Below are 15,000 nucleotides of genomic sequence, written 5' to 3' on the forward strand. Positions count from 1 at the left end.
TTAGATAATGGACCATTACGTTAACTATCTTCAACATCAGGCTCCACTGCAGCTGCAGTAATGTCTTCTTGCTCTTGAAAACTTTGTGAAAAAGACAAAATACATTTGTCGTCCCGGATGTTTTTCAGGCTTAAAAAGGAGTCTCCTAAATTTGGAAACGTTATTCTACAAAAGATGTGGTGAACAACCTAGTTTTCATAACTGATTCATCATTTAATTCATGCAAGCATTCTCTGTTTGGAGCTCATCAATCGTGAGGATGTGTGGAATTGTAAATTGTATATCTTTGGGTTTTGGACTGTTGGTCTCAAAAAACACGATGTCTGAACAAGTCAGCTATTGTTGCCATTGCCAAGCATTTCATATTCTAAACAATGAATCAAAAGCAGCCAGCAATTAAATCGATAACGCAATGAATCATTACTTTAGTTTGGTAGATGTGATCCCGAAATCAGTTCATATATATGCATTGTTGCATGTCAACTTGCACATCATGTCCTGTTTCTGTCGTCAAAAAACACCCTAAAAGTAATCTTTTAAGAATAATTTGAAAAAGTCATATTGTCATATTTTTACATCTTACTGATTCCTGCAATTAGGAAGGGACTAACCTCTGATCCCACTGCAGCAATTTGTGATTTATCTACTGGCAAAACAGTGAGCCAGCATTAGATTTTACTTCAGTAATCCCCCAAAATATAACAAAAGCCAAATTGTCCCCGTTCCCCAGTGAGGGGGAGGATTACCAAACCTCAACCGTCCAGGGGAGAAACCCAAAAAAAAAAAAATCACTAATCCACTGACTTTGTATGCTGGTGCTCTGTCTGAAGTGAAGCTGCTCTCCAGTACACACACACACACACACACACACACACACACACACACACACACACACACACACACACACACACACACACACACACACACACACACACACACACACACACACACACAAACAATGGGAGGAACTGGTTGAACTGGGCTGTACCTTCTGAGACGTAGGTGAAGGGCTTGTTCCTGACGGACAGCAGAGTCAGCAGGTTGAAGAACAGAGCCACGAACGTCCCGACCAACAGGCGGCCGCTGCAGAGACACAGAGAGGGGCCGTAATGAGGCGGACATCTTGTCAACAGGGCTGCCAGAACCATAAGCAGGTGGATCAAACCGAACGAGAACAAATGGTGCACGTGTGAGTGAAGTGCATTTTGGGACGGATTCAGAGGACCCAAAGGGAACCAAGAGATGTCAGTTCTGCCAGTTTAAACATGTGTGTTTAATTCACAAAATGCACTCAGTGACCACTTTATTATTAGGTACATCTCATCACATGCAATCCAATACAACTGTTTTATTAACCGACTATATTTCGGTGTTGTAATGGACTTCACTATAGCGAGACCTGTTTCTTATATTCTGAATGCAAAGGTAAGGACAAAGCATTGGAAACACCTCAACATTATGTAGTCCAGTTCAAGACCACCTGTCACTATTATATATTATAATAAACGTCATTTAACACATTTCTTTAACATTATAAACTTTGTAAAGGTAGGATTTATGGATGAGCTGTTGTGTTGAATTGATTGTACAGGTGTACCTAATAAAGTGATCACTGACTGTTTCTCAACAGCTTGTGGTGGATGGCAATATTTTAGAGGGTGCGTGACAGATTTTTGAGATGAAAGACAAATAGTTAATGGATTCTAACTGTTATTAAAATACAAACCAGCATTAGATTACAAATGTAGTTGAGGTTGTGTATAACATTCTTTCCTCAAGACACAGTCAGACAAGCCAGGGCGCTTCAGGTCACCGCTGTGTGCATAAAACATGCCCGGTGTAGAACACTGTACTGATTAAAGCTGAAGTTTGTCGGTTTCATAAGACGCACTTGGGAAAGCCGATCAAAAATGTGTCAGAAAGGAGTCCAGACCCCGGCTACATTGTGCACTGACACGACTCTGCACTGGGAAGCGGTTCAAAAATAGCAGCTCTTCGCATGCAGCGGCTGCAGCGGCTGCACCTCGGCGGACAGATTCTCTAGTAGATTGTTCAAGCTTCAAATATGCTCGTTGTAAAATTGCGCCTCTCGAAGTATTTGTTTGAGCATTTTCTTTCTCTTATAGGAAAGCAACAACCACAATGTGTTCATACTCCACACGTATCCACCGGTCGAAATGACTTGGCTGTGGCTTCGTGTCGGCACAGGTGGAATAAACAAATGTGCAACTGGGGATGCCAGTAGTTTCCCTCATGGGGAGACATGACAGATGATGAGAAAGTGTCCAGTACACAAAAAAGGTTTAGAAAAATACACTGCACAGGTGGTATATAAATGGAAATTCTCATTTCTATGTATCCGATCAATCTTAACTTTTAAATAGACCGAACAGACATATAATACAGATCTCCAAAACCCGGCGCGCAAGCACAAAAAGCAAAACGCACACATGACAGTACTCTCCAATATACTAATCACGAGAGTCAATCCATTTAAGAGCCTAAAAATGGGTCCAAACAATCAGCAGGGGGCGAAAGGCGGCCGGCCGGTGAGCCACAACAACTGGGTGATAAAACCCCGCCTCTCTATACGAACAGATTAGAGAAAGAGAGAGAGAATGTGTGCCTCCGTCTCTCTACCCAGCAGACACCTGTCCCTTCGGTTAGCAGTCGTCTCTCATTGCCGTTCAATCACATCCACTCACAGAAGAAGAGAAGGGGAGAGAAACAAAGGGGATAATCTCGTCACAGGAGACAGGTTAAAACACAAGTCTCATTGTGTTTGAGGCTATAAAAGCCGCCGCTAATCTGTTTTATTATGGAGGGATGATGGAGAGAGAGTGAGGGGAAGAGATGGAGGGAGCAAACTCCAGAGGAAAAGACCAAAGCAGGCGAGAGAAGTAAAAGAGCAATGACAGAGTCAGAGAAAGAGAGACAGAAATGAACAACATATTCATTTATCACACCATCTCTGTTCCTGCTTATAACTGATAGAAATGATGGACTGTTAAAATCAGACTTGAATTGTAATAATCCGAATAACAGCAAAACATTGAGGTTGATACACAAACCCCTCGAGAACTTTTATGAACTTGTTTGTAAAGTATCGTCCAAAATCACAAATTGGCTTCAAGGAGCTTTTCAGTCTGTACATCACCCTCCGTCCTTTGAGAAATATCCCCCCCAAAAAAACCTTTGATGGAGAAAGCATGAAAGACAGGCAAACATGTTCACATTTGCACTTCATACACAAATATTAATCCAGTTCGAGGAGTGCTAAATACTTCTCAATAAAAGAAAAGGGTCTGCAAACTGTGTGGTTACATAACATTTTTAAATCATTTTAGATATATTTAAAAATCATTTGAGTTATATATGGTTTTTCTTTTTTCTTAATTTTATAAACTGTTCAAAAATATGTGTTGTTTGTTCTCTGGCAGAGCTGACGTCACCCCGAAGGAAGTGTTCCACACGGTTTTCACATGTTTAATTAACTCGGCCCGCGTGGACACCACCGGTCAGAGTGTGAAACTGACAATGAACATGTCGCCGTCGCTCACTGACTATGAACTTCTGTCTGTCTGTCTGACCCAAATATTAGGGATGTTCTGTTCCAACAACAGCTGGCACTGTGTTTGTTTGTGTGTGTGTGTGTGTGTGTGTGTGTGTGTGTGTGTGTGTGTGTGTGTGTGTGTGTGTGTGTGTGTGTGTGTCTACAGAAGGGCACACAGGAGCATATCATGTTGTGAGTATTTTTTTGAAAATGTCATAAGGGAATTTGTATTTGTTTGTGTGTGTGTGTGTGTGTGTGTGTGTGTGTGTGTGTGTGTGTGTGTGTGTGTGTGTGAGAGAGGGGGTAAAATACTTACGTATGGACCTCAGGCTGCTCCATGAAGCGCTCCACACTGACAAAACAGAAACAAACAGTCAACAACACTGGCCAGGTGGGACTACGCTGACTGTGTGTGTGTGTGTGTGTGTGTGTGTGTGTGTGTGTGTGTGTGTGTGTGTGTGTGTGTGTGTGTGTGTGTGTGTGTGTGTGTGTGTGTGTGTGTGTGTGTGTGCGCTAGAGATAAAGCGATCGAGACAAATGAAATGAATGAAAGGAGACAAGTAGTGAACAAACGGAGAGAGAAAACAGGAAATACATTAACAGGCACACACATAGGCATGAAAAAACAAGCAAAATGGCGAGTGAGCGCACACACACATACACACACAGTCCAGTCTGTCTCCTCCCTCTGTGCTGCTGCCCTACTGAGCCATTCATGACACGCACTGTAAACTACGGGCTGGCAACCTTACTCTTGAGTGTGTGTGTGTGTGTGTGTGTGTGTGTGTGTGTGTGTGTGTGTGTGTGTGTGTGTGTGTGTGTGTGTGATGTAGGGATTTGGCAAAACAAAGACAGGAGCACAGAGAGGGAGAGAACTGTTTAGTGTTAGACTCCATCTTCGGGGTCACTGCAGGGTTGACAAAGTGAAATAAAAGACTTTTTAAAGACCTTTTAATACCAAATAGAATGTCATTTCATACCGTCGTAATAGTGATAGCAGCCAGAGTATGAAAACCATGAAGGAAAACTAGCAGGATTGCTAAATTGCCGACACTAATTAAATGACACTCTTTTGTCAGTTGCTACATGAAGTAAATACTGGAGCAATAATACCGTCACTGAAATACAGAAGCTTGTTAATCAACTTATACTGAAATTACCGCCTCACGGTTTTATGACTCCGCCAACCAGTCAAGTTGCAGTTTATGTCCACGTCTGTCCAAAATGTCATAATTCCTTTTCCTCCCCATTAGACATTTGTGTTAAATTATCATAATTAGTCTATGAAGTCTTGGCTTAGGGGCAAAAATGAGTTGAGTGAGATCACACTGATTTTGAGTTCACACTGGCGTTGATGCATACAAATTACTTCTTGTGGCAACACAAAAATTAATGAAAGTTTTATTGGACAAACATATTTGCTCTGGAAATTGATTCGAAAAAAACATGAATGTGTGTGTAACAAAATAAAGGATTTTTTAAAAGTTGATTAACGGCCTTCCTTATCGTCTGTAAGTGGACACAGAGGAGTCTAACCTAACAAATAAAAAGGTCAGCGGTGTTTAAATCCATCTGCACCCTTTAAAGTGTTTGTCTTCCGTTTTAACCGCTGGTTAGTGTGATGATCTACACTTTGAAATTCCTTGATTGTAATACAAGGATTAAACTCTTGATCGATTGTACCATTCGCCTACGTACCAATCAGGAAGCAGCATTTTCTTTTTGTCAATGTTATGAATTAGAATAACACAATAAAGAGTCACTTAAGTGCTATGTTTTAATCCGGCAGTCAAACACACACACACAAGAGTGTTTGCAGACAGCTTTCCAATTGCTTGACCTGCATGTGTGTGTGTGTGTGTGTGTGTGTGTGTTTCTGTAAATGTTAGCCTCCCTTCCTGACCGCAAGTCAACCCCAAGCAGGGCGCCTGGAGGTGTGTATGTGTGTACATGTTTGTCATGACGGCCGAGCCGTGACATTCCCACAGCCTTATAAAATTCAGTAGTTGCCTCCACTAACACACACACACATTTTCTAGTGTGTTTTTATATCTTTGTACATAATGTTTTTGCATTTTAACAGGTTAAAACCTGCCGCCTTCAGACTCTAAAAGTGTGTTTACAACATGTAAATAGCAACTATTTAATGGTATCAATTCTGGGAGATACCACTTCTTCTTTTATCTTTGTATAATTTCATAAACATAGCATGTCATATATAATATTACTAAATCAGTGGAGGGAGAAGTCAGATCTTTTACCAAAGTAGTAATATCACAGTGGAGAGATACTCTGTTATTAGTAAGTCCTGCATTCAAAATCTTACCTAGTTGTACACAAACAAGTATTCACATCAAATATACTTTAAAAGTACCAAAAGTAAAGTAGCAAATATGCCGAATGGTTTAGAATGAGCTAGAATATCCTGGGGTCCAATTATTGCATTTTTTAAATTGTTTGGTGGCTGAGACATGCAAAACATGCACCCCGATTGGAGCAAAGCACTCTGGTGAAACTAATAACGGGGAAGAAAAAAAACAAAGACAAAAGAAAAGAAACAATTGGACATATTTTGTGTATTGCTTTGGAAATATTAATTATGTTGCTGCGCTGAGTCACGCTAAGAAAATAATTGAAATTTTAATCGAGAGAGACAGAGTGAATGAGACAAAGGGAGAGATGTAGACAAAAAAACAAAGACAGAGACTTGGGATCTTAAAGCCAGGGTTGGGAATATTCTTCAAAAGACGTACAATATTTTTGTTGAAATTCTCTTTACTTTCCAAAAGCAAGCAAAAAAAGAAGAAGTAAATCTTTTGTGCACCACGGGAGTCCTCCAAAAGCTGCTAGCTTTCAACTGTGAGTATGAACAATAGACAAATGTGTTGTTTGTACCGATCACTTTGGGGCAGTGGGTCGGTGGGAGGCCTGAAGGGACAGGCCGTCAGTGTTGCTGACATGGCAACTTTCTTGCTAAATTGAGCAACTTTTGGATCTAGTGCTGCTCCCTACTTTCATTGGGAATTTTTTGTTTGGATAATTTTTTTAAACCGGGCATGCTTTTGCTAATTTCTCAGGATCACCAACCCTGTCTTTAATCAGTCTCTAAATACTGACCTAAAGTATTAACCTTTTAAGCCCCATGGCAGTTTTTAGGTTTTCTGCTCGAAATAGCATACCCAAACTAAAACTAAAAAGGGTGTATCTCTGCAACCACAAGGGCTATTTGAATAATTTGTGTTATAATAAAGGAAACCCATGTGAGCTTTTGGTCAGATGTGTAAATATTAGTATATATGTTGCTGGCTAAGAGTAAATAAAGATTGAAACACAGAACAAATAGAAGTTCCAGGTCCGCCTATAGAAAAAAGCACTTTCAGGATGATTATCTCCTTGAAATGATGCTTCACTAAGCCCTGAGGCTCTCCCACATCATAACACAATATGTGAACAGTCTCTCTGCACTGTTTTCACTTGAAAAAGTGAAGCAGAACAAAGTCAGATTGGGTAAAGTACAGAGAGAATTCAGGCGAGGTTTCCAAAATTTGCATTTCGGCACATTTGCGCATATTTTCGCGCATCTGTGACATTTGAATTCTTTCATGTAGCAAACCTTATATTTCACTTGTATATGACTTATAGTGTTAAATACACTTGCATCAGTGTGGATTTACTGGGGGAAATGCATTTTTTCAACAACAAAAAATAAAGTTTCAAAATGTGCTGACTCAGCGATTTATGTTGCTGTGTTCTTTGGTTCATATCTCAGTGATGCTTTGCAGCAGAGGGATTTGGTGAGTAGATTTGGAATCTGTGTGAAATTGTCTTGCTTTTTGCTATTTGTCTTTTTCTGATAGCACTAAGCTACGGGCTGCTAGTTCCGGAAACATGCAGAGTGGGCTGACTCGTGACAAAATTATAACTATTTTATTTTAATAATTATTTTAGTTGGTGTTTAAGTTGTGTTAAAATGGCTGACTAATTATTGTAGCCCAGGTTTTCTTGTTTAATTTGATGTGTAGCATCAATATATTTGTTCATGATTATTGTAATGTTTTACACAGTTTAACTAAAATTTAAAAAAAAGGGCTTAAAAGGTTAAAAAAAATAAAATAATAATGACTCAAACTTGTTCTTCAGTGTCTCCTTTAAGGTTGACATCTCTGATTGAAGTATGTATGAGCTTTGTGTGAGCGAGTGTGTTTGCATTTGTGTGTGGGAGACATACACACCTCTCCTTCAGGATGAACAAGGCTCCGAGCTGGATGAGAACGGTGGAGGCAAAAACTGCCAAAACCTCCAGTCTTTCAAACCTGGAGAGATAAGGATAAAGATAGAGATAAATATATTGTCATCCATTCGGGGACAAACCATCAGCCAATACTCCTCGACAGGCCAGTCTGCTCATTCAAAGACCAATGGCGCTCTTTTGAAGAGACCACCCTGGTTTAAGATCACCAGGAAGTGATGCAGAGTTTGGCTTTATGTATCATCTTCCTAGACCTGTGGAACTAAAACGCCATGCTGTAAAAACAGGAAAGGAATAGCACAAAGCATATTATTAGAACAAAATATTCCTTGGTTTGAAATTTACTTCCAGAGTGGCATCAACACAAACGTGAAGTTAGAGGTGTGCCATGTCCGAGCCTCAGGACACATCCTTGTTTGCTGAAACTTTACTGTTCATGCACAGGAGCATGACTTCTTCATCGGGAGAGAAACACATAACCACTCACTTTCCCCACAGACATAATCATGACGTTAACCAGAAGAAAACCTGCTGAAGGTTTTTAGAACATCATCCCGTCTGCAGAAGTCAGACATTATTCTCACATTATTTAATCCAAACATGTTAAACATGAACTTTGATCTGAATCCAAACTAAATAAATCTAGTTTGACAAAAAAAAGAAGTTACAATATTGTTTAATTGTCTAATTTGACAAATGAACCTACATACTGAAATCTACAATAATAAAGAAATTTTGATTTATAGAATTCCGGAAATAATTTGCTTCAATTCGGCATGAATGAAATGAAATGTTTACCAGGAATCAATGTTTAGTTGTAGAAATACATGTATAATAATAATGCATATAAATTATTAACTTGTATGAGACTGATTGCATGAAGAAAACATGAGCAGAATGCAAGTAACGGGCAGATTCACGGTTGTAACTGTTGCCGACCTCCTGAACTCCTGACCGGGTCACGGGGTCAATCCTGTCACAGTCTGTACAGGATGAGCAGCTTTGTCTCGGTGAGGGGTCCGCTGGGCTTAAGGGGGCTAAATCTGACACGGACGGTCAGTGATCTGACGGTCGGCCTCAGAAAAGCAGAATAATACCACTGAGCTGCGTGGACTCGTGTCACTATGCATGCGGAGGGGGGAGAAGGCGAGGGCTTAAAAATACTAAGAAATATATATCAAGCAACAGATATCAAGATGGTGAAGCTGCAATTAAAGCAGGATTTTAGGTATTTTACAAAAGTGCAGGTTTAAGTTTAGCTTCTGGATTTGACTTGAACAACAGTTCCCCATCAAAACTGGGCCCGAAACAAGATTTGCTTTAAATCAGAATTATTTAGTGGCCAATTGTATGTGCAATACAAGGAATTTGACTCACAATATGGTCACAAATGAGCACAATACCATCTTGGCTTAAGCGACAAGGTGCAACAGTCGATCCACATGGAGAGCTCAGTGCAACAGGGATTTTTCTTCATGCAACTTTTATCGTGAAGTTAAAAAAATAAACAGCTTCTCCTATCAGAAGATCGGCTTTTTCAAATGTTACATTTTGTCTGACGGTCTAAAAACTTTGTTCAGTCACCTGCAGGTTAATAGGTTGTCTATGTTTGCTGGGGCTGCAGGATGGACACAAATCCCCCCCCCCCCCCACACACACACACACACACACACACACACACACACACACACACACACACACACACACCCTCCTACTACGAACAATCGAAGCACGCAGTTTGGCCTGATCGCCTCCATGCTGCCGGGTCAAAAGGTCACGCTTTACATTGTCAAAGCTCGTTGTCTAATCTAAACGGGCGCCTTATAGAAAATCTGCCGTCTGCTGGATAATGACTCATCATCCCCGATATTGTGAATACAGCACAAGGGCCAATTCCCCCTGAAATCCTGAAATAAAGACTCTACTAACGATGAGTGATGTTTTTGGTTTGTTGTCATCTCGTCACAATACTGGTCAGGATGTTGTCAGGATCTGCCTTAGTCAACTCGAGACGTTGATCCACATACTATCTCTGCTAAAAGATTGAGAAGAAATGCTGTAAAAAGTGTATTTTTAAGCACTTTAAGCATTTTTAAGCACAACACAAATGAATGACTTAGTTTGTGTCGTTGAAACATGTTTTTGCAGTCAGTGCACAGCCATTAAAGGATAATTTCTTACAGGTGTGTGTCTGTAGTAATGTGTGTATGAATACAAGATGTTCTTCTAAACTACAGCCTGCATCACTGAACTCCACAACAGAAAAACAGGTTGAATGTAGATCAAACTACAGAACTCCTACTTTGAAGAAAAGGAGTGTGACGCTGCTGTTGGCTAAACTGGGCAATCTGCTGCTGAGCCATTGTTCTCTTACCGGCAGCCCATTGACACACACATGCGCGCACACACACAAAAATAGGCTCAAATAAAGACACAGCATGCTCAGATGTAAACTCAAGCACAAGCCCACATAGACAGACACACACACACACACACAAACAAACAAACAGCCGTATTATGGGAGTCAAATGAAGCCGAAAAGCAGATTTCCACTTGATCACCACTCTGCCACACCTAAAGGTCAGAGGTCTCCTGTAAATACACGGTTTGGCCAATTCACTGACACACACACACACACACACACACACACACACACACACACACACACACACTTGGGCTGAGCCAGACAACAGTAACTGAAGCTTTTCTGTCGATGCTACATCTGTGTTTACAGTGTGTGTGTGTGTGTGTGTGTGTGTGTGTGTGTGTGTGTGTGTGTGTGTGTGTGTGTGTGGGGGGGGGGGTTCTGTGACAGCAGTCAATGAGAACACAAACAAACACAGATGGAGCTTTGACTGAACACCTAACAATATAGATGCACGGTACAACAGAGAGATAATTATGGGGAACTCACCCAAACGAGTAGACCTGACTGGGCTTCTTCATGGTCACCCAGGAGCTGATGAGACATGTGATCAAACTGCAGAGGGAGGAGAACAGGTTATAGATACAATATCATTTTGAGTGGCAAAAAAAAAAAAGTCAGTGAGAGACAAATGGCAGACAATGAAAACAGAAACAACAGAGAGGTCAGCTAAAGTTCACCTCTTCTGTAATTTATCTTTTATTCATTATAATCTCTGAATGAATGTTTCATGAGTGGAAATTCTCCATCAAAACAGAAAACCTGGGCACAGCTGAGCAGACAAAGAGTGTCGTCTCACATCCCACACGTTTGTTTCATAATCAAAAATGATCACGCATGGATCACAGTTGTTTTCATAATTTTTTTTTTTTTAAAAAGACAAATCTATTTGATATCATATTAGATGAAATAAAGAATTAAATCTTCACAAGAAGCAGGAACCAACAAATTGCGTTTTTGGGACATTGTTCATTAATTAAATTCAGGTTTTTGTTCTCTGTCTCTCTGTTCAAAAATGAATATGTACAATCATTTGGGAACAAAGCTCATGTTACAGAGGATGCAGAACACGCTCACCTGAACAGGTCGAAGATGGTGAGGTACGTGTAGGCGGTGAGGGCTGAAAGGACACAACAGAAGAACAAAGAACATTCAAATTCAAGGCCATTCATAACACTGGAACATTACGAAGCAAGTTTGACATTTGATCAGCGAATTCATAATGTTGATGGTGGTACGGAAAGGAAAGCAAGATTTTAAAAATAACACGCAGGCTACAAAGGAGAGCGAGCGGCGCTCCTCTGGCCCCACGCTCGCTCTGAAGCCTCGGACCTGAAAACATGCCGAGTGTACGATTCCTGGCATTGTTTTAATCCAGATATGCAGAGTCGTGTATTCTCCGTGTGGAGAGCGTGTTCACATAAGGAAAATGTGTTCCGATGCCCTCGGCATGTGACTTTCCCTGTACGTCGGGAAAACGCATCAGAACGCAAACAATAGTGAAATAAAATAATTATGGCTGCGTTTTATTTTTCAATGACGGTTTTGCTAAATGCTAAAATGGAACGTCACCGTCCTCGCTCTCCATAAACGACAGCCGACAAAAGAACCGTTGAGTCTCTTTCGAGCGGCTTCAAGAAATACAACACTTAACTATTGATTTATTATGGGCTGTTGCGGCGATGGCATCAGCTTTATCTCGGTGTAATTATGATGAAGTTGTGTTTTCTCAGGTCTGAAAAAGGTGAGACCGTCAGCAGGTACTTGACTGGATAAGTGGCCGTGCAGCTCGTCTGCCACTGAATTAAGTGAGCGAGCCGTCAGGTAGTGAGCCAGGCTTTCACTCACCTGGATGGCAGCCAATCAGCCAATTAGAAAACAGGTAAGCTGGGTCAGTTAGCAAAGTCAGTTAATTAGTCAGTGAGCCAAAAAGCCAATAAACTAATCAGTCAGTTAACCAGCACAGAGAGATGCAGTGCTGGCTGTCTGTCTGTCTGTCTGTCTTAATGCCAGTCGACCAGCTTTCTGTAATCAGGTTCTGCTGTGTTGAGGGGGGGGGGGGGTGAGGGATTAGAGCGGCTTTGTGCGGAGAGGAACATTTTGTTTCCCCACTACCGGTGTCCATGTTGGCCAACCTGACACCATGTAATCCTGACAGAGGCCCGCGGCGAAGGCCCAGAGAGACAGACGGGCAGCAGGGCTGAGGCGGAGAGACACATGGACGGGCAGAGGGGATGGACTGAGGGATGGACGCAGTGAGACGGCCGGAGAGAGTTTAGAAGACAGACAGACAGACGGGGTGAAGGACGTTTATACAGACAGGCAGGCAGAGGGAATGAGTGAGAGACAATCCCCAACACTGGGGGTGAAAGAGTTACAGTAAGGAGGACGATATCTACACCAGAGGAAAAGTACAAGAAATATAGCGGTGTCAAAAATCAACCCCTTAGTGTATATATACAAAAATACTCCATAGTTAACTCTTTAACGACTTTAATGAAAACATTATCAAGCATGTATTTTAAAAAAGGAGAATAACTTGTTAAAGAACATGCAAACTTAAAGAGCTGATGAACTCTTAAGTCTGGTTTTTCTTGCTGATTTTTTTAAAATTTGTTTAAATCAGCCTTGATACGCATGTAGTGGAGTACGACAATCCTTCCCTCCGAGACGACGTGGTGGAAAAGTAGAGTCTTAATTTTTAGTGTGAAGCCTGATTTATGCAGGTTAATTGAACCGCTTATTGGTAATTATCCGTTTCATTGTGTTCAATGTCGAACCTTTTAATTGTTTGAAGTCCTTTTGCCATGTCCTGTGGTTATTTGGATATGCGGCAGCTCGTCTGCCCGCAGGAATCAATGAGGTCTAATGTCATCGTGTTGTGTTGGATTAAAAGCAGCAGACAATAAAAGCAATAATAATACAAACGCTGACATCACAGTGACCCTGAAACGGGCCGGGACCAAATCAATAACTGGGCTGAAATTTCCCCTTCGCTGTGCTCGGATGGGCTTACATGCACACAACACACACACCCCCTCACACACCCAGACACACACACACACAGAACCCGATTCAATTTCTTTCTAAAAGTCTCCTGCTTACAAACACTGACACCCAGAGGACGTGTGGATGTGATACCAGAGCAACAAACATTATTCTTGTCCATCACACACAAACACACATCAGAATAATCGTAGAATACGATCAGACCTGAAACAGAACTACACAAACACACACACACATCTTAACACGTGCAGAGACATTAAGAGACACGCACACACACACACACACACGGTCGTCTCACAGGACCTGAACTCAATACCCCGAACAGAACGACTGATTCAAATCCCCGTTTTCTTCTTCTTTTCTTTTCACAAATGATCGATAAAGAGAAGCTGGTCAACTCACTCTTCTTTTATGATTCCTTTCGTCTAATTTAATACTCCTTCCCTTCCATTACTGCCCTTCTTCCGCTTTTCATGTGCTTTCAAACAGCAAACGGTGGAAAGAAAGATGGCAAGAGAATGAAGGAAGGCTTTAGAAAAGGTAGGAGGAAGAAGGGAAGAGAGCAAGCGTGGGGTGGATAGACGGATAGACAGATGAGAGAGGAGAAATACGAGCAGAAGGATGAATATTTAATGCTGTCTGCAGAGAAGCCACACACACACACACACACACACACACACACACACACACGAGTGAAGTATTCAAGAAATATAAAAGCATATTTTTTAACAAGATTCGTAACCCTTTGAACCCCCAAGCAGTTTTGGGTCTACGAATCAATCATGGCTCCCTAGTTGCGCTAAGGAGCACGGAATTATTATTATTATTTTTTTTTTTTAAAAGGTATCTGGTTAAAGCAAAATTATTCGGAGCGAGACTATAAATGAGACACGTGTAATAAAGGTTTTTGATGAAATATCCCAATTTTAAGGTTTGTTTTGGTTGATTTTTCTGACGGAAACGTTCGTCACGTGTGATATTGGCTTATTTTTGTTTTTTTAAAGCTTCTGGCAACGATAAACAATGTAGTTTTGGTGATTAATTAAAGGAAACACGCTCTTCAATCCCTCCAGTGGGTTTCGTGGGTTCAGAGGGTTTAATTGTGTAGATTGAAAATCCACAAAAACAACAAGCGCATCACACAGAATTGGCCACATGAGACGGGACTTAACTGCATTGGTCGAATACAACAAAGTACATTTACTCAAGTACTGTGCTTAAGTACAAATATGAGGTACTTTTCTTTTAATGCCTTACTTATACTTACTCGACTAAAATTATTCTGACAGCTTCAGTTATTTTGCAGATTAAGATTTGAAGTACAACTGAAATGAATGGTTTCAATTATGTGATTAATTATTTAAATCCAACAGTAAGATTCTGCTATTTACATTAATGTGTGACTAATACACTGCCTGAAGGCGAGACTCTCTCACACACACACAAAACATACACATGCTGGATGTGCCAACCACAGAGTAGCAGCGTAGTGTCACTGGTTCCGGTAAACAGTAAAGTGAGACCCAGAACACACACACACACACACACACACACACACACACACACACACACACACACACACACACACACACACACACACACACACACACACACACACACACACACACACACAGTGTCAGGTCAGCTCTTGTGTGCTGCAGATGTAAACTAAAAGCTTCTATCGAACGCCTCAACTGCTGCGGTGAGGAGGCTCTCCAGGGAGGAGGGATGAGAGAGTGAAGAGGAGGAGGAGGAATGAGAGAG

The 15,000-nt window shown here is 41.1% G+C and overlaps 1 protein-coding gene across 1 annotated transcript in view; it reads right to left on the reverse strand.

Annotated features, from left to right (window-relative positions):
• Window positions 1-15,000, reverse strand: part of slc30a6 (solute carrier family 30 member 6) — a gene marked incomplete at its 5' end in the record, with an annotated part of 46,271 nt that overhangs the window by 14,316 nt on the left and 16,955 nt on the right. The window contains 5 exons of the mRNA XM_079230065.1: window positions 989-1,083; window positions 3,870-3,905; window positions 7,786-7,866; window positions 10,717-10,782; window positions 11,305-11,347. Coding sequence (XP_079086191.1) covers window positions 989-1,083; window positions 3,870-3,905; window positions 7,786-7,866; window positions 10,717-10,782; window positions 11,305-11,347 — 321 coding nt within the window. The remainder of the gene's footprint in view (window positions 1-988; window positions 1,084-3,869; window positions 3,906-7,785; window positions 7,867-10,716; window positions 10,783-11,304; window positions 11,348-15,000) is intronic.

This window comes from Taurulus bubalis, assembly GCF_910589615.1.
Source record: "Taurulus bubalis genome assembly, chromosome: 14".
Lineage (NCBI taxonomy): Eukaryota > Metazoa > Chordata > Actinopteri > Perciformes > Cottidae > Taurulus > Taurulus bubalis.